The 25,080-nt window shown below is 33.8% G+C and overlaps 1 protein-coding gene across 1 annotated transcript in view; it reads right to left on the bottom strand.

Annotated features, from left to right (window-relative positions):
* COL11A1 (collagen type XI alpha 1 chain) overlaps positions 1-25,080 on the bottom strand; it is a 197,925-nt gene that overhangs the window by 64,059 nt on the left and 108,786 nt on the right. Inside the window, exons 32-41 of the mRNA XM_041746888.1 lie at positions 21,666-21,719; positions 21,488-21,532; positions 21,287-21,340; positions 21,104-21,148; positions 16,886-16,939; positions 11,770-11,823; positions 6,858-6,911; positions 3,856-3,963; positions 3,374-3,463; positions 3,068-3,121 (exon numbers count right to left, since the gene is read on the bottom strand). Of these exons, the coding sequence (XP_041602822.1) occupies positions 3,068-3,121; positions 3,374-3,463; positions 3,856-3,963; positions 6,858-6,911; positions 11,770-11,823; positions 16,886-16,939; positions 21,104-21,148; positions 21,287-21,340; positions 21,488-21,532; positions 21,666-21,719 (612 nt within the window). The remainder of the gene's footprint in view (positions 1-3,067; positions 3,122-3,373; positions 3,464-3,855; positions 3,964-6,857; positions 6,912-11,769; positions 11,824-16,885; positions 16,940-21,103; positions 21,149-21,286; positions 21,341-21,487; positions 21,533-21,665; positions 21,720-25,080) is intronic.

Here is a 25,080-nt window from a genome sequence, read left to right as displayed (position 1 = left end):
CTCTTATGCTCATCAAGTCTCTCCCATTTCTGTCACATATTACATACTAATAATATTTTCCCTAAAATTAAATTTTTTACTCCACCTGCTCCAAAAACGTCAAATCCTTAAATTACTTCAATTCACCATTTTAAGAACTTCAATAATCCATGCCATCTTATATATCTGCTTTAGCTTTAAATTATGTAAATAGATAGCAGTGTGCCTGGATCCTCGTGAGACTTCATCAAATTTTAGTTCTCCCAATGTACTCCACTTTGGTAAGATCAGATTTTCCCTAACACCTTATTTTTTTTTCTTGCTCTTAAATGATGTTGCAATCTTTTGCCCTCTGCGAAGCTACCTCCTGAAAAATCTTTTTTTGCTGCTTTCTCATCTCTTCCTCCACCCTTACAGAATTAACTTTTTTTTGTATGTCATTAGGCATTTAATCATGGACTATATTACACTGCTGTTTAGTGTTTTCTGGTTTTTGTTTTTTTTTTTTAGATTTTATTTACTTATTCATGAGAGACACAGAGAGAAACAGACAGAAAGAGAGGCAGACACAGGAGAAGTAGGCTCCATGCAGGGACCCGGATGCTGGACTTGATCCTGGGACTCTGGGGTCATGCCCTCAGCCGAAGGCAGACACTCAACCGCTGAGCCATCCAGGCATCCCGATGTGTTTTTTTTAGAAATGGTTTACCTTTAAGTCACTCTAAGGGATATAGTCTATGGAACCTAATAGTATATAGGGATTTTTCAGGAGGTAGCTTCGCAGAGGGCAAAAGATTGCAACATCATTTAAGAGCTAGAAAAAAAAATAAGGTGTTAGGGAAAATCTGATCTTACCAAAGTGGAGTACATTGGGAGGACTAAAATTTGATGAAGTCTCACGAGGATCCAGGCACACTGCTATCTATTTACATAATTTAAAGCTAAAGCAGATATATAAGATGGCATGGATTATTGAAGTTCTTAAAATGGTGAATTGAAGTAATTTAAAGATTTGACGTTTTTGGAGCAGGTGGAGTAAAAAATTTAATTTTAATTGCCAAATAAATGGTGTTGAAGCCAACTAAATAAATATTCGATTTTTATATCACATTTAATAGGTGATTCTACATGTGACAATTGCTGATTACCATTCTGTTAAAGTATACCTCCTGTATACACTATTCACTCTATAAATACACAAATTGTAACTATCCCAAACACCTGGGATAGCCTTATTTGGCCCCTAAAAAATAACTTTAAACAATTTAATCCTTGTAGTCATGATTCAGGTTTCACACATATGATAACTTGATCTAAAATATAAACATACATAATCCTAAAATAAAATCACTTAAGATCATGGAAGATTCTATGCTCAAATAAACTTCTGTCATATTCAACTGTTGTTTCTGCTAGTGCTACCAGCACTAACTAATGAGGATATTTTAAAATGTTCTACATAATTTTATGCACAGAGAAAATCAAATATAGTTACTGAAATAATTATTTTCCTTTCAAAAAATCTTTACTGTATTTACCTTAATCACTGTAATATTACATTTCTGTGATCTGTAAATTAAATATGTTAATCAATCTCCCTAAGATTATAATGCCATGTTCTCTCTATTGGCTATGCTACATACACTTAACTCCAATATCAAGCTTTCTAATATTTCAAATAGGAAGATATGGAGGGATTACGGTGTGTCAGGCACTATGCTATGAATGTACTAAAATAACACAGAAACTTACAGAAAACAGTAAGAGAGATACCAATTACATTCCAAAGTAATTTATAAAATGCTAACCATAACAAAAAATACGAAGGGTGAAGAAATTTCACCAATAAATGAAATGGAGGCAAACTGTCCAGGTATGACTATAGAGATTTAACATTTAAGCTTCATCTTTTTGGGTGAGTAGGATTTTTGTCAAGTAGAGAAAGGGAAAACAGATTTCCTGGAAGAAGGGCGAAAGTCAGTAGTATTCTCCCTGCAAAGTATAAAAGATGGTGGCAGTTTGAGAAGCATGAGGTTCAGTACATTAAATTAGGTAGAATTAGAGGAAGACAATAAGGTGAATAAAACAGGCTACAGTGACTGGGACTAAGCTGTGAAGATGACTCGTTGGATATGATATGAAGTGTGTTTCTTAAGGCAGTGTAGGACCAAGAGATGCATAAAAGCAGAAGAATGGCATAGTTAAGGGTGTGCACCTGTAATTCTCAAACCAGTGGGCAAACCTGAGCTAAGGAGATGGAGTCAGGGCCATGAGTCAGAGCCATGAGTTAAGACACTACTGAGCAAGGAGAGACAGAAGAATCTGAATGCAGGTGGTAGCAGTGGCAATCAAGAAAGGGGAACAAATTAAAGAAACATTTTGGAGGGGTCACTGATCTGATCATTTTGGAGGGGTGACTTCAACATTTCATATAAGGAAGTTGAGAGAGAATTTAAAGCCACTTGAAGCTTTTTGCCATGATGAAAAAAATGGCGAATGAGATGAGGCCACTAAAATTGGCGAATTGGCTGCTATTGGTAACGTTTTAGTGTACAGGTAAGAATAAAGGTGAACTCATGGGCAAAAATAAAGGCTGTATTAAATTGCTTTCAGAGGGCTTGATCTGTATCTCAAAAAATAAGAGGTGAAGTAAAAATGTGATATTTGCTCATTTATCAATTATTTCATAAGGTTATGTTAACTACATAAAGCAATCTGGAGAATACATAAATGAATATATGCCTTTCCTGCTTAGGAGGGTATTTTAAAAGCAATGACAAAATTCAAGTCTTATCAAGTATTCACAATGAGACAAATTATGATTTATTTCCTTGGTAATTTAAGAAGCAAGTTGGCTCCTTTTACCTCCTGACAGCAACAGTGGAGTAAATATTTCCAATCGTCTAAACTCTTCTGTTACTGCACTCATTAGTGCATGCAATTAGTAGAAACCAGGCATTGACTGATTTGATTGACGTGTGTTTATTTTCTCTCCCACACACTGTGGGATCACAGCATGAGAGTAATGAAAGAAGAGCTATAATTTGCAACCAAGGGTAGCATGGCTATTTATTATAATCATACTTACAACTGGACCTGGTGGGCCCTGGGGACCTTCTCCTCCTTTCAGTCCAGGTGCACCCTGGGAAATGAGAATAAAAACAAAGAAAATTAATGGATGTGAACTGAATATAAATAAGAGATGTATGATTGATAAAATGAAGATGGTAAGAAGTGTTTTAGACACAAATATACATTGCTATACAGATTATGATAATCAATGCTTATGCTTACATATTTCCCTTCAATTACTCATGAATCTTAGTTAAGTCCTGAGAAAAATGCTTCTGATAAGTAATCTCATTCACATGCTTTATCTGTATGCTGATTATACCTGAGCTCCAGGAAGACCTCTTTCACCTGGGAAACCACGTAGTCCTGCTGGTCCGTCTTTCCCTGAGATACCTTGAGGACCTGGGTCACCCTAAAGAATGTAATACACGTCAATCATAGAGAGTAATTTCTACTTGTTTCTATAAGCACAATTGTTATTGCCTCTAACCTGAAAGTAGAGCCTAAATGTCATTCAATAATGAGAATATTGTGTGGAATGTCATATACATTAAAATGAACTGATCACTACCTCTACTAAGAATGTGTATAAATGGATGGCTTTATGATCAACGGAGCTAAGTGATCTTATGTTATCATTCAGTCACACCTTGAAGTAAAATGAACTGAGTATTTTACTTTTGTCTTTCTGATCCATTTAAACACTGTGCTAACATCTGAAGATCCTCTGGACAAGTGATGAGAAGTGATGGTGAAAAGCAAATGAATGTCTCAGGCCAAGAAAATTCCTTCAGCGTGTCTTACCTTTGCACCTTCTTTTCCTGCAGCACCAGGAAGACCTTGCTCACCAGGTGGTCCAGGAGGGCCAGGATGTCCTCGTTCACCTATTGGACCAGTCTCCCCAGTTGGTCCCTAAATTAGATAAGCAAAACCTCATTAGCTCGCTCTTTTACTTTTGGTAAGGATAACAAAAATCCCAAATAAAATATTACTCCCTTTCACAGAGCTTATCATTCTCATTTATTTCCATAATGTCACCCCAAAACATAAAAAGTAGTTTTTCTGGGAGGAGTCTGAAAAAAAGTATAATTCTTGGTTAGGGCCTGATTTCCAGAGGTAAATTCAAAGAGCTGGTTTTCTTTGTTGAAAACCAGAAGCGCTTCAGGGTGAGGCCAAAGTACTCTGAAAAACTGTGGTTTTTAACTAGTTTCATCCCATTCCCTCTTTTTATATAAGATGCCAAATGAGTTTAGGAGTCAAAGAGGCATTGGTGCCATATTGGTAGTTACTCAGTGAATCACTGCTTGACAATAAGCCCAGGTTCCCTGGAACCCAAACAACCAAAGTAGTTCTCCTTGGAATTTCCATGACTGGAGACCTCTCTATAGTTAATCTATATTCATTTGACAGAGTCTAGGGAATGTAGCTGGGAGATCCTGGAGGCTATGAGTTTGGGCTGGCAGTTCCTCCTGGCCAAAGGCTGTAACAAATAGCCCGCTGCCTTAAATTGCTGCAGATGCCAAAGTGAAAAATGTCAGGTCATTTATGTGTCCCCTGACTGGTGCTGTTTTGTGGTGCTAAAGTTTAATGAGCTTTCAAGTGTAAATAGAGAATGGTGACCAGTTGCTCTCTATCTCCACTTAGAATAAAGCAAAATGAAGGATTTAAGTTAAAGACATATAAAGGGAAAGTTTTCAGATACTAAGGTTGTTAAACAGTGGAATATGTTGTGAAAGTTGTTTATGTATTGTCCTCCCCTGTTATTTTTCTAAAAAATGCAACAGATTCTTAGCCTCTGGTCTTGGATAAAGAACATATCTCCCTCATATTTGAGTGTAAATTTCTAGGTTTAAATTCTTTTAATTATGTATTGCTGAAAGTCCCCAACTTATCATTAATGTACACACATTCCTTCACAAAGGAATTTTTTCTTGAATATCTGATCACTGGAATTTCAATAGTAAGCAATGTAAAATTGGTCCTAATTTAATGGCTATCACCATTCAGACAAAAGTGAGCAGTGATTCACATGACTACAAAAAAATGGAATGAATATCCAATATCAGAATCAATATTGTCCCTTTAAATCACTTCTTTTGTCCTAACATGAAACTTAGGTTACTGAAATAGGGAATTGGATTTTCTCTCTTAAAAAAAAAAAAACAATAAAGAAAACTAACTCAATGGAAATGCATTCTCAGTAAAACTCCTAATACTTTTCAACAGCAACAAAGATCTCAGAAGCCAGATGTTTACATTAGGCAGAGATGAATTTTCAAAAAGGGTAAGGTCCTGAAATATTCAGTTAAACCCCTTGATGTCTACATTGTAGTTGGCCTTTAATTCTATTTCTATTCATGGATATTCAATATAATAGGAATCATTCTTTAAGTTATATTTTTTTTCACAGAAAATTGCCATGAAGTTGGATGAAATGAAAAAAAAAAAGAGTAGCAAATTATTCAGGGAGTATTTTTAAAATTAAAACTGTTAAGCAGTTAAGAGTTCTTCAGCACAGAGGCACCTGGGTAGCTCAGTCAGTTAAGCAACTGCCTCTTGATTTCAGCTCAAGTCATGATCTCATGGTCATAAGACCAAGCCCTGCTTGGGGCTCCAGGCTCAATACGGAGTCTGCTTGAGATTCTCTCCCTCCCTCTGCACCTCCCTCCTTGCATTCACACTCTCTAAATAAATAAATAAATAAATAAATCTTTTTAAAAATAGTTCTTCAGCATATACACAAAAAAGTATGCAAAAGAAATCATACATATTACAATTTTGAAATAAAAGAGTAAACAGTATTTCCCTTGGTTCAGGATTGATCTCTGGAATTAAAGGATTGACCAATCCAAGAATTCTTCATTTTTGCCTCTGTTACACATATTCCTAGAAAGAAGATATAGTTTTTGGTTTCTCTGGTTATATGTGTGTTTGGATGTACTGTTTGTGTGTTTGTGTGTGTGAGTGTGTGTGTGGGTGTACCTGAGTTATAAAGTGTTAAGAGCCAATTACAGGCTGAGGAAAAAAACTAAAGTGATTAAATAATTAAAGCGCTTATTCAACTGCTCTTTTTTGCTATAATTTGTTATTAACAGGAGTAAAATTCCAGTTTAAATGTGTTCTTTCCATTTAATACCACTTTGCCAGAATAAATATTTTCTATTCCCACAAATTATTCTATAAATCAGTAAACTGCATCAATTTTTGAGACTCTTTCTGCCACCTATGCTGAAAAAGCTATTTGTCTTTGTCATTATTTAGCCATACTCAAAGATTACAGACTAATATTTTATCATTGATGGAAATCATTGGTGTAAAGACAGAAATCTTAAGAAACATGCAATATACTAAAAATGTTATAATTTAAGAAAAAAATCTGTGTTCAAAGCTTTATATATTTCTAATATATTATACATCTAAGTCTAACTTATACTCAGGAATCTGAAGTCATTTTGTAACCTGAAATTCTGGGAAAAGATGATGGTCAACCTTTTTAATAAAGCATTTTAGCAGGTAGTGCTGTGGTCAGACTTTCATGTTAACTTCATTGTCAATCTTCTGACTTGACTTTCACAATTTGTTTTATTCTCTTCTATTTAAGGAGCCAACTGAAAAATTTCTTCATCTAAGAGTAGTTTGCTAAAGTTTATGAGATAGGTCAGTTGCATTTATTTAAGTGTGATGTAAACTATAAAGTACAACATTTTGAATCATAATAAAATGGGCAGATTTTATATAGCATAGAAAAGATGAAAATATAAACAGGAAAATAAATCTTATTAGAGAAAGAAAGTAAAGGGACATACCTGTGGTCCAACAACACCCCCTGGCCCTGGGGGGCCAGTCTTGCCTTGAAATCCCTAAGGACAGAAAGCATAATCTGTTAAAGGTATACATGACAAAAGTATAAGTTAAAATTTGGTAAGATAACTCACATTAAAACAAGGACACTTTTTTGTTAAAAATATTTATTTTTAAAATTTATTTTATTGTATTATTTTTCTTATTTGTTTTTGAGGGGGTGGGCAGAGGAAGAGAGAGAGAATCCTAAGCAGGCTCCACACCCAGCGTGGAGCTGAACTGAATGTAGGGCTCAATCTCATGACCTGCGATCACGACCTGAGCTGAAATTAAGAGGCAGATGCTTCACTGACTGAGTCACCCAGGCACCCCTGAAAATAATTTTTTTAAATGCTTAATTATGAGTTATTATATCCCAGTTTTCTTTAAGTTCTAAATTTACTCTCCTCACTATTTCACAGTATGGCCCAATGATTACTTTCAATAAACGTAAAAAAGAAAATAAGACAATGGGATGAAGATGGAAGGAAAGCGTATTCGCAGCCCTATTCCACCTGGTCAAATGACAGTGAGAATCGTAACATAGCAATGTTTATGGATGAAATAAATGATGATTTAGACATCCTTGAAACAGTCCACCGGTTCTATAAACAGAGATAAATCTATGATCTGTGATATTAATGCATTTCCCTTTCCTGCATTCCAACATAAAATAAAACAAGAATAGAACCAAAACAAAATAAAAACAAAAATAAAACAGGATGTAGAGTACCTTTATAAAAAGGACACTTTGCATGGTTAGTAATCATTTCAACATTTTGTCACTATTCTTTCTTAAACCCCTCCCTACCCCAATACAGTTACAAATGTACCTTGTAAATAATGCAGCCATTAAAATAAAATCTGGTAGATGTAAGCAGCGTAGTCACTAAACAAAGCTTTTGAGCATATATTTTGGTGTCTATATTTCTCTAGATTCCTGGGTTATTCATTCTGTATGACTGTTTTATAGTTGGCAAATTTCTTTTTCATGTAAGTTAACTTACATTAAACAGTTGGAGAAGTAGCTTCAAAACATGGGGAGAAGAACCTTCTTAACTGAATTAAAGCAAATAGTGTTTGCAAAAGCATTCATGACAACATGAGACTGGAAATAATAAGATTGGAAAGCAAAGGGCAGAAACTGTAGTCCTGTGTTTGTATCACAACCTTCTAGATAACTGATTAAATTATTTATAGCAAAATTTTATAAGTAGGAAAAAGGAAAAGAACTTGTATTTGTAATTACTTGACATTACGGGGAAAGAAAACAGATTTCATCTATTCTTTTAATATCCATTAATTCTTATTGCCACCAAGATTTGTCTTGAGATACCAATTTTAATAGCAAAACAAAGTAATACAAGGGCAATACATCATAGAATTTATTTAGTATTTTATAAACAAAATAGCAACTTGACTGCCTAATTTTAACTTTTCATCTATTTTTTGGTTTGGAAATTTCTGCACACATAACCATGTATATATACATATATAATCACATCTATACCCATGTGTGTATGATGTGTATGTGTGTGTATATATATATATTTCTTTCTCACCAAGACATAACAGCTTACTGTTATCAATTTGTTCACAGGGTTTAGTCCCACGCCTCACCTACTCCTAGATTATCTCAATAACCCTCATGACTACGATCATTTTCTATATGCTGATGAACTCCTCTACAACATACTATTTCTCAAACTCTAATCTGCATCGTGCCCTGAAACTCTCTCCTAAGTGCCTACCAGACATTCCCAATTGTACCTCATGCTCTCTCCTCAACTTAATATTCTCAGTATAAAGCTAAATGAACACTCTCCTCTGACTCTCCCCCTGTGCTCTCTTTCCTAAGGGAGAGACTAGGTCCAAAGCTCTCCTTCAGTCCTCAGACTCCATCATGTCATCCTGCTATGTCATTAGAAAGAACTCTCTCAAGTGTGGCTTCTTGTCCTTTGTGTAGGAGACTCTTTTATCTAAACTGTAGTTGCCACTTTCCTTGACCACCGCAGGTTTTCAGGTCAAGTTCATGCACTCATCCACTTTGGCTACATTCACGGTCTCACTAAAGCAAATCTAATCAACTCATTGCTAATCATGTATCATGCAACGTCCATTCCAGTTTTTTTTTTTTTTTTTAAGATTTTATTTATTTATTCTCAGGAGCACAGAAAGAGAGGCAGAGACCAGCAGAGGGAGAAGCAGGTTCGCTGTGGGGAGCCTGATATGGACTCAATCGCAGTACCCTGGGATCACAATCTGAGTCAAAGGCAGGCACTCAACCACTGAGACACCCAGGTGCCCCCATCCCTTCCAGGTTCTATACAATCTGGATCTAGGCTGTCACTCCAGTTCTTTCTTTGCTCTGAAAATATGTTTTACATTCTAGTCATGTTGATTTTCTACCCTTTCTCTGAATAGCCATACACCACATATTTGTATAGCCTGTTGCCCCTGTCTGGATTATCCTTCTCCCAATTTATGATCACTAAGTTTGACATGAAGATATAAATGTAATACTTGAAAAAAAATTAAAATCTTACAAGTTTTTTTTCTTAGTAACTGAGAGCAAGAACAGTACATAAAAAATGACTGTAATAATAATTAGTGATGAAAATCAACTGATTAAAAATCAATGCTTAATTGAGGAAATTCCGTGAAAAATGTGGAAAGAGAAAATTGTGGGTGCTAGCACATCTGCCTGGGTGACAGATTTGGACAGCGTTGTTAATATGTCTGCTCCTTTACTACATTCAGGGTGTCTGCAAATATCCAATAAATGTGACACAAATAAACCATGTGCATGAAAACTTTCTAATTTACAATGGAGTGTGCTTGTTCAAAATTGTCATATATTAAGACTACACTTGCCATTTAATTTTAGAATAACAAGTTAAATTATGTTTTTCAGAGTCCCTGAAAACAGCAATTTGCTATGTTGGTTCTGCTGTTAGACTTAATAAAAATGTTAACTCCTATTCTGATCATCCGTAAGAAACTAAGTTAATTTTAGGATCACCGTAGGATTTGGCAGTGTGTTCCTGAAACAAATTTGGGTTGTTCCAGCATAACAGAAATTATTTCTAATTATTGCCGGTGGCCTTAAAAAGCTTTGAATTGTAAATGTCAGAATGAAACTTCAAGGATTTCTAGCTGGGAACAAATCCCAAATATAACAAAAGATTTTCTTCTTGAAAATAAGATGACACATATATAACAACATATAGCTGCTCTAGATTCTGATGCTTTCTTGCACAAGGCTATCCTTTGAATCCCAGTCGGCACAGAACAAGGCTAGAAAGGTTCCTGACTATAGGATGATTCACTCTTGCTCTTAAGAGTGGATCTGAATTCAGGAATACAATTTTCCAGAAATAATTCTAGCCTTTGTCTATGAGAACCGCTAGAGGAGAATGTCCACCTTAGAATCACTAGTTAATATGATATTTAAATATGCTTTGTTTAAATTTAAATGTTATATATAATAGAGTTCCTCTGGGTACAAGCAGAAGGTCTTGATTAAATTGAAGACAAAAGGGATTTCACAATGGTGATTCTCTAGGGATCTCTTCCTCAAAAGACATTTTGAAAATATTCTAGAGTTCCTCCCACAAAGCTACACAATGACTTAGTTAAAAATGATTGACTGCAAGATTTGCATGAGAGTGCGTTTGCAAATCTGAGTATGGATTCTCTGCTAAAGAGTTTATTTTATGCTCCTCATGCAGATGTAATTCCCGGGAGGAAACCCAAACAATTTTACTCTTTGGTCTCACTAAATCATATTTGATTCTGCTTTTGAAATCCAAGACTTTGAAGTTTACAATCTGACTAAAATGAAGAAGCTATTACACTAAGAATCATCGCTTGGTGAGCAAAACAGGAATTGAGTTGCTGCTGATAGATTGTTTATCCTACGCAAAAAAATCGTCCTGTTTTCACATCTGCTGCTGTGTGTGCACTACAATGCAACTCCAAATATGTCTTTGCGCTGGCTGCATGCCCTAAAATGACTTTGAACTACATTGTCAAAGCTAGTCTGTGTTATGATTTCCTTAAGAAATCTGGATAAAATTAATCAACAGTGAGATCCAAGAATCAAGTCCAAGGAAACATGCTAAGCTATGATAACTTCTGATTAGACTAACGTCCCCCCGGACAAGCCAGACACATGGTTCTGTAACAGTGGCAGGATAAATAAACAAACCCACAGGGATTCTTAAGCCATACTTAGAGCGCCAGTTCCACCCCACCCCCCGCCCGTACAAATTATTGTTATTCATATAAGCTGTTCAGACTATTTGTTTAATGTTATATTCCTCATAATTTAAAAATAAAATTCAGTTGTATATTTTCTTTTACATCTTGTTACTTGAGGTGAAAAGATGCATTGAGCATAGTTTACCCTTATAGTTCCAACATCAGAAAATATTTCATCTCTTTGTTCCAGATAGAAGAAGGTATTAAATGCATAGCTTAGTGTAATGTGTTTCCTTTAGAGAGGGTATGGGTAATAGAGTTGGATGGAATATATCTCTAAACAAATACTTCTGTGAAAGGGTCAAAGCTGCCAACCTTGTAGAGGTGTCCAAAAGATAATGGGATCTTCTCTGTCAGCTCATCCTTAAAGTGTTGTTATTGACAATAAGGACAATCAAATCAAGTAACACTCTATATCAAGTATATTCATGGGTGGTTAGATAAAAATTTGGGTCTATTTATTTTATATATATATTTTTAATAAAAGTTTCTTTGAAATTAATTTCTCCATTGTCCTTAATCTAGTAGAGGAGCTGTTAATAATAAAATAGCTTTCTGTGAAATGATGAGGTTCCAGAGATGGAAAATTTCAGTCAAAAGAATGGAGTCACTTACAGTCTCTCCACGTTGTCCAGGGTGTCCTGGCAGGCCATCCTTCCCAGGGGGTCCCTGAAATCACAAATATTAGATACCACATGCCATAAATATTTCTTGTTTTATACTTTAAATGTTACGTGTCAGACAATTTTCACATCATATTTTCATTAGGTATCATATTTTGATGTTCTGTTGATTATATATATGGTATTATGTGTATATATATATCGCTTTAGGAAAATTCTATCTGTAACTGTGACCAAGAGAAAATTGTGTAACTCCGTTAAGAACATTTTACATTTAAATGATTTCATTAGCATCTGTTTTTTAAAAAAAATATTCATAGAGATTTGTATTTTTATTTTTACAAAAAGGTTTAGTTCTTCAGTACTTGACAAATGACTATTTTCCCCTCTTTTTTGGGATCTGCTCCTAATTCAATTTCCTGTGCATCAAGATTTGGATAGCAGAAGGATAGTGTCCTCTAGTGGTGGTCTGAGCTTCTAACTGATAAGAATGAAATACAAACAGAAACAATGGCAATTTTTCTCTCAATTGCTTCAAGTAAAGTGAACAAGGTAAGGTGCAATGTTCAATTTCAGAAGTCATCAGGTCCAAATTTTCCCAGTTGGTTTTCTTGAATATCCTCTTGGGCACGTAATGTTTATTAAGCACTGGACAGCAAATCTACTCTGTTATCACTTTCTCTAAAGGATGCTGTCTGTGTCAAGACTGAAGAAATAAATGAAGCAATTAACTAAGTACTTAAAGTAAACAACTCTGTGTGGTTTCTGTGTTTTAGATACTTAGTAGGAATAGATTGCTTCTTCAGTCTTCATTATGGATTATTCACCCCACTCAGAAATCATTAAGTATCGGGGTCAGATTTCAAAACAGGTTTAATGATATAGGCAGAAATATTCTCACTCTCTGAATAAATGAAGAGAAATGTTCATTTTAATAACATTTTTAATGATAATAGATATACCTCTCACAATATGTTAATAATTTAAACAAATAAAATTATCTTAGAAATACATTATTTACAAAAATCTATTTTCAAATATCATTTATTTTTATACTGAATTAGAAAAAAAAGGCTTTGTTTCAGAATAAGAAAATTTTCACTGACAGTTTTATTCTGCTGGAGTTAAAAGACTTTTTTTGACATTGGCTCCAATGGTTCAGGAGAAAGGCCTCCTGACAGTGCCTTGTCCCAGCTCCACTCCCTGATCTCATCATGTCCCTAGTTGCCATGTGAATTAACAGCTCTAATTAATGACTGCTATTATGACATTTCACAAGATTATTGTTTGCTCAGGAATTTGCTCATGTTTTCCAGGATCACCTGAGTGATTCTAGTGTCATCCTCTGAAAAGACCAAAACTGGAATGTTTGTAACCAAGGCCCCAAAACATTTGTGGCCATAATTTAACCACTTCTTCTTTCAAAACCATATATTACGTATTTATGTGCTAGGCACTAGGTGTACAGTGATGTAAGAGTTAGCTCTGCCATCAGTTTAATATTGAAACACAGAAATAAAAAGTTGATTGCTAGTAGACTCCATTAAGTTCAGTAAATCAAAACAGTAAATGAAAACAAATTCTGTAGTTTATTACTAGTTTGGCACATACAAGAATAAATGTACTGTCAGGTGGGGACAGTAGTAAAAGTTTTAACTAAAAACACACAGTGACAGTTAAAAGATAGTAAATATGAATCAGACTTTTTTCCCCTACCATACTAAAATGCCTCTCAAATGATGTGTTTTTCCATCAGCATAAACCATTTACATATTTTCTAACAAATCTGTAAATATAAACTTCAATATGTCATTATATTTGCTGATTTGAGAAGCGTAGGTTTTATACTTCCATTGGAAAATATTATAACCCTTTAAAACTGGGATCTTAGATCAAAATGACGTCACCTTGGTATGAATGCAACATGATTTTTAATGACTTTCCTACATATCCTGAGGGAACAGTGTTACAAGACTACATAAAGAATTCATAGCATCATCATTTTTCTTATTTAAGTATAATTTCAAATATTGAGCGATTAATCCTAAATAATTATAATGGTTCCACACTATCCAATAAAATAAAGCAGATTAATTACCAAATAATTTCATGGCAATAATTTTAAAATAATAAATTTACTGGTCAAAGTAGACTGCCCTTTCATGTTGTTGAAAGGCAGTGGATTTATCTAAATTTATCTAAATGAGGGTGTGCATATACAGCAAGACAATCTGTGAAAAGACACTTAAAAATAAACGTTAAGGGTATTTTTTCACTTCCTTTGGAACTGAATTTTGATTTCTCCTCTTCTATAAATAGAATGTATCTCATAATAGTTGTATCATATATCTTAGTCACCACACGTTAAAATTTTTCTTACACGGGGTAACTATATGCTGACATTGGCATGAGATTAACAGACTCTAAACATGAACATTCCAAGCACTCAATACATAATACATGTGTGTACGTGCATCTGTGTGAATCTATATATAAAACCATATACATACACACACAAACACATATAAATTTTCTGGATACAATGAAGATGAACCAATTAATTTGTAGAGAAAAGAGCTTGACTCTATCCCTCTACCCGAATTTCTTCCTTCCATAACAAAGAGATGAAGGCATTTCTGTCCTAAATGTTATAAAACTGCATACCAGAGAAATAATAGGTACTTTTATTTCATGCTTTAATGTTTCACTCGTCAGAGAAACAGAGTATAAAAATCATTTTGTTTAGCAGTGAAAGCAATGTTCCTTAACAGTGTCATGTCTCTCCAACTAGACTGCATGCTTCTCAAGTGTAAGCATTTATTATACTTCTAATACTTCTTAGAGACAAAATGCATGCATGATTAATGGCTTAAAACTTGTTGAAAGATACATGAGAGAATGGACTGAAAAAGTCTGAGGAAAAATGGGTCCAATGGGTTTCTTTGACAATAAAATTACATTACATGAAGGAAACAATTCTTAGCAATATGTACAATACGTACAAATATAAATGGTATGATAATGCAGAAGTTATACATATTACTGGATTTTATGTTGCTAAACAATGATCTATGCATATTGCTTCAAAATACTTATGAAAAAGAAAGTCTTATATATACAATCATTTTGGGAACTGTGTTTTTACTTTCCTACATGTGAAATTTTGCCTGACAATATTATATTTGGAAGGAAACTGAGATAGTGAGTAAACAACATTATATGCAGGTAGTACTGATATTATCTTATTTTTAATACTAGCTACTTGCATTAATCCTTTTATAATACTAGAATATAGATAACAACCCTTTTTTGTTATGTTTGCAGTAATAAATCAAAACTGTATCAGAATAATATTTTAAATGGTGCTTTAAAATTGTTACCAAAACAGATTGCTTCAACATTTAACATTTACTGTAAGTTAGTATTTCATGACAAATAATTCATTTTCTAAGGACATGAGCTAAAGTCACATTTGAAAGTTATCAGTGAAATTGAGGGTTATTCAAATCCAATAAAAAATTTAGTTATAAATTAGTTATATTATTACATGAAAAAACATTTGGTTCTCAAATTATTGGCTGATAGTTTTAACTATATTTAGTTTCCCGCTGAGTGGATCATATTTAAACTTTGTTGGTTTTATTTTCAGGCAAAATATTTTTTGCTTTGTTGTTTAAAATATGGCCCACGCAGCAGTCACATTGGCATCATCTGGACCCTTGTCAGCAATGTCAAGACTCAAGACTCACTCCAGAGCTACTAAATCAAATTCACATTTTTAACAAGGTACCAACACAATTTGCATGCACATTTAAGTTTGCATAGCATTATCTAGCATAGACTAAAAGAGTGGCTCACAAACTTTAGCATGCATCGAACTATCTGGAGAATTTGCTAAACACAGGCTAGGCCCCTCTGTTGGAGTTCTGATTAGCTGAGTGAGGTGGCATATGTTGAACAAACCCCAAGTTGCTGATGCTCTGATCCAAGGACCACACTTTGAGAATACCTTTCTTAGACACACGGGTGCTATGGCCTGAAATTCATGTTGAAACCCTAAATCATACGTTGAAATTTGTATGTTGAAATCCTAACCCTCAGAGGAGATATTATTAGTAAGTTGGGCGTTTGAGAGGTACATAAGTCATGAAAGTGGAACCTTCATGAATGAGATCAACAATATGAAAGAGGCTTCAGAGAGCTCCCTAGACCCCTCTACCATGTGACGTTACAATAAAAAGTCTGTTACTGGAAAGAGGGGTCTCACCTGACCATACTGACACCCTCATCTAGGACTTCCAGCCTCCAGAACTGTGAGAAATAAATTTCTGTTGTTTATAAGCTATCTGGTCTCTGTGTGGTTTTTGGTTTTTGTTTTTTTTGTTTATAGGAGCTGGAGTGGACTAAAACAGTGGGTAGGTTGATTCTAGTTCTCATAAATAAACTAAGTAGATTGCCAAGAAAAGAAACAGAGAATAATCGAGTGAGCAGTAAGCATATCCTATGTTCCATGAATATTTAAGTATGAGAATAAAGGATTTCAATTAACTTTATGAAGATATTTGGATATCTAAGCAAATTTTTGAAAAGGGGTCTAGGTCAGGAAGGGTTTTAAAAGAATGCATTATAGACACAAAAATAATAAATGCAAATAAACAATTATAATGAGATGTAAGTAAAGTCAATGCTAGAGAATGTTTAGGAAGTGACATTTTGAAGGATACATTGGGTGATGGGAGACAAAAGAGAAATTCTGATACAACAAATATTTAAGAATCAGTAACAATTTTTAATGCCATCAATAATATTCATTGCAGTAGAGGAGCATTTGAGAGAATAACATTCATGCATGCTGTTTCTGTCTGTGATATATTTTGAAAGGGTATTTACTAAGATATATTTGAATTACATCAGAAACACTCAATAAACTGAAACTGAATAGTTTGAACAAACTGAAAAATGCACATTCTTTGAATTATTCATTGTAATTTTGTTTTTATTAGAACTTTCATCAATATTTGTATCTAAAAATTATTTAAAATATAAACTATAACTGTCAAAAATTTGAGAATACTGTCCAGTGAACAAAGATAAACTATGGCACTTACAGGAGGGCCTTTGGGTCCAGGGAATCCAACTGGACCCTGAGGTCCTTGAGGGCCCTGTAAAGAAAAAGTGGTGGAGAAATTTAAGAACATGTTTTGAAAAATACATTTTTGTACCTTATAGTTTATTTCTACAGATGAACCAAAGCTTGGCATACAGCTTCTTCATTATGGCAATGAAACAAGATAATCTAAAAGCCAAATGCATGATTTTTCACATTATTCAGTACTCAAAACCACACACCACATCAATGATCTTTTTTTTTTCTTTTAAAGATGTTATTTACTCATGAGAGACACAGAAAGAAAGTGGGAGACATAGGCAGAGGCAGAATCAGGTACCCTGTGGGGAGCTCGATGCTGAACTCTATCCCAGGACCATGGGATCATGCTCTGAGCCAAAGGCAGTTGATGCTCAACTCCTGAGCCACCCAAGTACCCCCACATCAATGACCTTAAAATCAAGATCATAAATATTTAGAATTCATATTAAAAGTGAATGGAACATAGATGTATCAAGAAGCTCCACAGATGCTGGACTTTCAACATTGGTTAGAAACATTCCTAAAGAAGACTATTACAATTCCATAGCCTTCTGCCCAAAGCCTTTTTAAAATTGATTCTATAAATGTTCTGGTTCCAGTCATACAAAACTAAAAGAAAAAAATAAGTGGCTAATTTAGAAAGACCTTCAATTTCTATATTTAAAATTTATATTTGAAGATGTCAATATCTCATTTTACTCATATAGTAACTTATTTTGTAGAAAAGATGAAAACACTTTATTATATAATCGTTTTCATTAACATTCAACCCAAATATACATTTATAATATTGTTCTTAACTTGATGCTTAATTAACTATATTATGCAACACTCATATTTACATATCTTTAAAATACAGAAAGTAGACATTATACTGATAGCAAAATAATTGGTAAAGTTAATCCTTTATGTTCCCAGAACATAATAATTACATTTCTAGAATAAACATATGTAAAATGGAAGATAAGAAATAAGATTTCTTAAGTAACTCAACTAGAATAGGATTTATTTAAACTTAAATAAAAAATAAAGTTTACTGAAATTAGTCTTTAATAGAGTTTACTCTCCTCAGTTTATCAGTTTAGCCTTTTCAAGGGAAATGTCATTATCATTTTTAAATCAATACTAGTTCAGAGATCATCACAACTTATCGCTATTACCAACATCTCATCTTAAAACCAAAAAAGAAACATCAAAGTAAGATATGTCACTAAATAAATAGATAATACAGTTACCAAAACCCCTGGCAACTCTTGAGACTCACGAATTTTGGTACTCTTATTATAGAAGGAAACTATCATTTTCAATATCTATCATAATAACCTAAAAATTATAAAACAGTTTTATTTATATTTTATTTTTAAAATATTTTATTTATTTATTTGAGAGAGAGAGAGAGAGAGAGATAGCGAGACAGAGCATGAGCAGAAAGAAGGTGGAGAAACAGGCTTCCTGCTGAGCAGGGAGCCCTACATAGGCTCCATTCTAGGACCCTGGGATCATGACCTGAGCCAAAGGCAGATGCTTAATTGACTGAGCTACCCAGGCACCCCTGGAAATACCTATTTTTGTCCATTTTAATGTACTTCTTTAACAATATGTTTATTTGTAAGGACACCTGGGTGGCTCAGCACTTGAACGTCTTCCTCTGGCTCAGGGCATGATCCCGGTGTTCCTGGGTCCAGTCCCACATCAGGCTCCCTGTGAAGAGCCTGCTTCTCAAACTGAATGTTGGACACCCAACCAACTGAAAGTCCCAGGTGCTTCAAAGTTTTATTTTAAACACAAAATTTTTAAAATGGTATTTTTTTAGGTTATGTAGCAAACTTAATTTTTCTAATTTCTCAAAATATCATTTCTTTGCTTTCCAAATTTTGGCTCCTTTTCAGATAAAATTTGATTTTTGAATTTAAGTATCTTTATGGATAACATCATCAAAACATCACTTTTCTAGAGAACACAAAGAAAAGGTGGGTCTTTATAAAATTCCACAAAGAGCATGGACATGTCCTGTCTGTATTTATTAAAATAGTCTCCAAGTGAAGTGGAAAATACATACTCAGTGTAATGATGGTGCTGGAACCCAACCAGGGTTGACAGATATAATACCCAGTGTCAGTGAAATTTGAATTTTAGATAAATAATGAATAGTTTTAATATGTCCCGAATATTGCAAGGGACATGCTTACATCACAAACTATTCTGTTGCATACGTAAAAATTCTAACTTTATTGGGTGTCTTAGTCCTTTTGTTTGTTTTTATTTTGTTTTGTTTTGTTTTTGTTAAATCTAATAATCTTAGACCCAACTAAAAGCTATGAACTAAGTCTTTAATAACAGACATCTGTGATCTGCAAATCATGAGTATGAGGAATTATATTTAAGTTGCAGAATATCCTAATGAGTAAATATATAATCATATATATATATAATATATCAAGGCATGTTTATAATATGTACATGCAATAATATGTACATTTATAAACAAACATATGGTGGAGGTTTTTGTTTTTTTTTTTAAAGATTTTATTTATTTATTTATTTATGAGAGAGAGGAGGGCAGAGACACGGGCAGAGCAAGAAGCAGGCTCTTCACAGGGAGCCTGATGTGGGACTGGACCCAGGAACCCCGGGATCACACCCTGAGCCAGAGGAAGACGCTCAAGTGCTGAGCCACCCAGGGGTCCCCAAAATACACTTTTCTTATTGTCAAAGTACTTTTACAATCACAAAGTAATCATACTGTAGGGCCACAGTGTTATGTTCCAAAGTTGTAAATTCATATGGTTAATCATGATATTTTGGAATGCTCAAGCAAAATATGAAAAAGAGGAACAGTTTGTGCTTTAAAGACAAAACTCCTGGTTTTGCTACTATTTATGAAATGGTTCTACTCCATTTAATGAATTAGCCATATTAATTAAACTGCATCTTATTAAGACAATTTTGACCATAAAATTTTTCAAATGTATATATTATTCGTGCACTCGGAATGTACAGAATGGACTCAATTTGGGGCTAGTTCATCAAGAGTGACAAACAATAAAAGTTTAATTTAATTAAGGATGAATCAAAGCCTTGAAATAACTGTAATTAAGTGTTTTTTTCTCACATCTTATGTACTGACGTTTCTATCACAAATAGAAACTTTGTTTCCCCCCCAAAATTACTTATCCTCAGTTTTTTGGGGTGTTTTGTATAAATATCATAGATGTTTCTGTTTCTCTTTTGGTGAAATACCTACTGTAAATTTCAAACAATTATATACAAAAATAAATTACTATGACTGCATATACTAAACATTGTTATAGAATATTGAGAAGTGAGTTTAACTTCTTTAACAGTAGTACAGAATTAACATTTAAAATTCTTTCAAGGGATCCCTGGGTGGCACAGCGGTTTGGCGCCTGCCTTTGGCCCGGGGCGCGATCCTGGAGACTCAGGATCGAATCCCACATCAGGCTCCCGGTGCATGGAGCCTGCTTCTTCCTCCACCTGCGTCTCTGCCTCTCTCTCTCTCTCTGTGACTATTATAAATAAATAAAAATTTAAAAGAAAAATAAAATAAAATAAAATAAAATTCTTTCAAGAATATAGCTTTCAAAAACTCTTGCTACAAAAGTGTTGTATTTTGCCAAAAGAAAACAAATAAAGGGCATGCTTACTCATGTATATTTAGCTTTATTTTATATCAGTTGAAAATCAATTTACTAAATAGTTTTTCTATTTACTGGAATAGATGTTTTATCTTGATTTGAATGTATATCGATTGTGACTTAATGGCTACTGGGAGCTTGCATTTTACCAACATAATACTGCTTCCAGCTCCATGGACAAAATGAATATCGATAGGGAAAGCAAGGGGAATGAAGGAGACAGCCTAGCTGTTACACGGATATTAAAATATATATATTTTGGCTTGAGTTTAAGAGTGACATCATAGGGCAGTTATGCACAATATTTCTCTCATTTCTATAACAAAATTAGTAGCACATAACTGATGACGCGTTTTTTTTTTAAGAAGCAAATTTTTAAAAATAGGAATTTTTAAATTCTGGCTAGATATTGCAAATTACTGTGTGCATGTATTTGCAGACACACACACCTTTTCCCAGAAATTTAAACACTTGTAAAACATTCATATTTATTTTATATTACATTACTGAAGCATACTCACTCTTTCTCCAGGAGGGCCAGGAGGACCGTCACCGCCCGAAGTACCCTAGCAACAACAACAACAACAAAAAGAAAGAAAAACAGGAAAAAAAGAAAAAGAAAAATCAGTTTTGATTCCTTCTCCTAGCATTTGTCGTCTTCAAGAAGAACTTAGAGCAAACTCAAATGAAACAACTTATAATACCTTTGGGCCAGGTTTCCCGGTGGGACCTCTCGCACCTCTTGAACCTCGAGGACCCTGCAAGTGAGAGCGAAAGATGAAACTGATCTAGTGCCAAGCCCATACAAAAGCACAGAATCAGTTTTTAGCTTTGAAGAAAATGATCTTGGGAAATTAAATACAAAACAAAACATAAAAATCATTATTTTAAATTAAGGCACCCACCGTTGGACCACGCTGACCCCGAGGGCCTGGTTTGCCAGCTACACCCTGCCAAAGACAGTTCAAACAGTTTCAGTATGTAGCGCATCACAGTGAATTGTGAGTCTGGTGCTGAGAGACAGGTACTCATTCGAGAACATTCATAGTAGATAGTCCAAGGCAATATGTTTATATACCATACCCGTGCACCTTTCTCTCCATTGGCACCTGGAAACCCAGGAAATCCAGTGGAACCCTACAAAAAATAAAAATAATAAACAATGAGTATGGTAACTAACATTTTTAGCCACGAGCTGTAAGCCTTTTGGAACACACTGAGTCTCACAAACTGGTAATATTTAAATCAGAAATATAATTTTAAGATACCATACAATCTATTTGTGTAATTGAAAATGAACTTACAGTGACATCTGAAATCCTGGAAGCATTGAAAGCATTAATTGATAAAACATATTTCAGTTTTTAACTTTAAAATAATTAATCAAATGTCATCATTTCTCATATTAGAAAAATTGCAACTAAAGGACATTTTATATAAAATAATTTTGACTTACAATTCTACATACTTGCCTCAACCTGAAAGAAAAAACCTATGTTCCATGAGCACAAATAATTAAGTATTAAAATAGGAATTTCATAAAACAGTTTTCCAGAATTAACATTACTGCAGTTGTATGTTTATCACTTTTTAGTTTATTTTTATATACTGTTAGAACTAAATAAAATCATAAAGACTAAAAATCTTCCTCCACCTTTTCTGTTTGATGCTTGAATGAGGTTAGATCTAGCTGGGAGTCAGAAAATCTAGCATTCATATCCTTTTTTTGGAATTCCAAAGTCATAAATTCAAGACTTATGTTTTATCATACACTCACCTAAGTAAGTTGGGTACATTACTTATCCTCTTTGAGCATAGCCTTTTCTTCTGCAAAATGAGGGCACTCACCCAAATTTTATAGGCATTTTGAATGTGTGGGAGGTTAGAATAAAAGAAGCCAGGGTATAAAAATGATAATAATAGATTACAATGAATATTGGTTATTTAGAGATGCAACAAGAACAGTAAAAGCATCATGTCATTTCATCTACAAACCGCCACACTTTGCAGATGGAAAATAATTTCCCCGCTTCACTTTTTTGCATATGTCCAGATTTTCAGCTGCTCAGAGATTCCTTCGAACATCACTGTCATTGGTTTGCTTCATCATCGTGTCATGAATAGAAGAGATTAAGGTTCAGTTCCTTTCTCCTCAACTTGCTAACTATGAGACTCTGGAAAGTGTGGGAGGGCTTCCAAATACTCACTTTTCCTATTCAGACCACTATATAAATTAAATCCAATAATGTGTAAATATCTAGCAGAGTAGTAGACATTCAGATTTGATACACTTCCCCTATGTTAATGGAGATATAACAAAGCCTTCTTTAACTTCATACATTCCTTGCATTTTTTTACCCATTCACTTGGATTGGATTATCCCTAAAGTAATATTTTTCTAAGTGATATGTGGCCCCTCTGTATCAGAATAGTCCAGAGTGATTCTGTCTTATTAGGATTTATATCTCTGGCAGTAGGATCCAGGAATCTGCATTTTTAACAATTTCTCCAGGTGCTATATTCAACTGATATCAATTTATATTTCCTCCACAAGTCAGGAAAATCATATGTGAAGCCTTATGATAGTCAAAACAATAACCCATAGTATGCACTGCTAATCTTTTTCTTATGACTCATTTCCCAATATAGTTTAGTTCGTATCTATAGAGATTACTATGGGATTCACCTGAGGACAATTGTTAGGTCATGCAATATTCACATAATGGGGGAATAATGTCTGCAAATTACATTTTTTGAAGGGCTTTCAAAGCCATTGCTCTTTCTCTCCAGAGAATCAGATTGTTAAATCTGGTAGAGCATTACTATGTGACTACTCTAGGAATTTGACAAGTGAGTATAATCCAATATGGAAATAATCTACTCTATCAGATTTTATTTGAGAACAAATATTCTTTTCTGTCTTGAGAAGAATAGACAACTAATCATATTTATAGAGACTCCATTCAAACAAATTGCTCTATGCATCAATTTTATTTCTCATAAATTCATTTTCTTCAATAGTTTCTGCTCTAAGAAACTTATGGAAAAATAACAAAAACGCCCAATCCACCAACTAAACCATTTATAATATATGGACATAATCTTCCTCTTCTCTCACATACGGGGTTATCACCAATAACCAATATATAGAATTACCATGAAAAGGCATTATAATGCTTTAAATGGAAAGAACAAACAGTAAATGAAATGCCCAAAAGTCAAAGGTTAATGGTGAGATTGGCTCACTAATGGTGAAACTTTCAAATTTATTTGAATGCTGTTTTAAATATAAAGAATTCTACATTAAAATGCATTTTACTTTTTGAAGTAGCTATCATTGTATAGTACTTATAGTGGTGTGACTTGCAAATAACCATTGTGATTTATATTGCTAGAAAGATAATAAATAAATTATATTGTCTAATTATAGTCCTTAAACATCTTAGAAGAGATTAGCAGCCAAATTTCACTTTAAGTATAGATTTAAATCTATTCAAAATTCATTGGCTCCCACATAAGGAAAAAAAAAGTGAAGCTATTTTTGATCTTTAATGAGCCTTTTTTTTCATTTTAGAATCAAGAAACATAAATCATTTTTGATCATACAAAAATTTGTTATGAAGAAAAGTAATAAAAAAACAAAGTTTCAGACATTTTGGTTAAAGGTTAAAAAACATTTCTCTCTAGTCATTCTGGTGTGTCTTGTTAACAAAAATAACTCAAAGAATATTGAACAGAGTATTGTCTCAGGAAAAACAGAAGAAAATAAGAATGTCAAATAAAAGAATATTGTGTTCATTCAAGTAATATGACAGTTTTATGTTTTTAAATCAAAACACCACAATTGCAATTCAACTTTGTAATTAGATCAAGAACTCTGCAAGAGATCTAAAGATACCTTAAGGTTGTGGGTTATACAGTGAATGTCCTCTTCTACTCATAATACTTTTGAAAATGCTTGATATTTGAAAGGGACTTAGCTAGGAGATAGGGCAGTATATTAGGGACAATATTTAAAAGGTAAAACTCATTAATCAGTGTTCTAAATGTAGCTAGAAACCTTTAAATGATGCTCATATTATTCTTAAATCACAAATGAAATGGATCTCATTCTAGAAGGGGCTTACAGCATTATGTTTACCTCCTATTATACAAGGAAATGTGTATTTTCTAGAGACTCAATGGAAAATTATAAGGCAAAACCATGTGGTATGCCTAATGTCATCACATGACAATGAGCAAACACAAGTGCATGTAGTTCACATGTGTCAAAAGGAAAGACATTTTGGCTTCCCAATGATTTGGGAAAGACTTTGGCTTTCCCAATAAGTAAAACTTATTAACAAATGTATGTTTGGGAATTATTATATAAACAGGATTTTTCCTTGTGTCTGATACTTGACAAGCCTAAATGGATCAGAGATAGATAGATGATAGATATAGATAGATAGATAGATAGATAGATAGATAGATAGATAGATAGATAATCTAGGTAGTC

This window comes from Vulpes lagopus, chromosome 3 (assembly GCF_018345385.1).
Source record: "Vulpes lagopus strain Blue_001 chromosome 3, ASM1834538v1, whole genome shotgun sequence".
NCBI lineage: Eukaryota > Metazoa > Chordata > Mammalia > Carnivora > Canidae > Vulpes > Vulpes lagopus.
The sequence above is the reverse complement of the archived record's forward strand: the minus strand, read 5'-3'. Positions and strand labels throughout refer to the sequence as shown.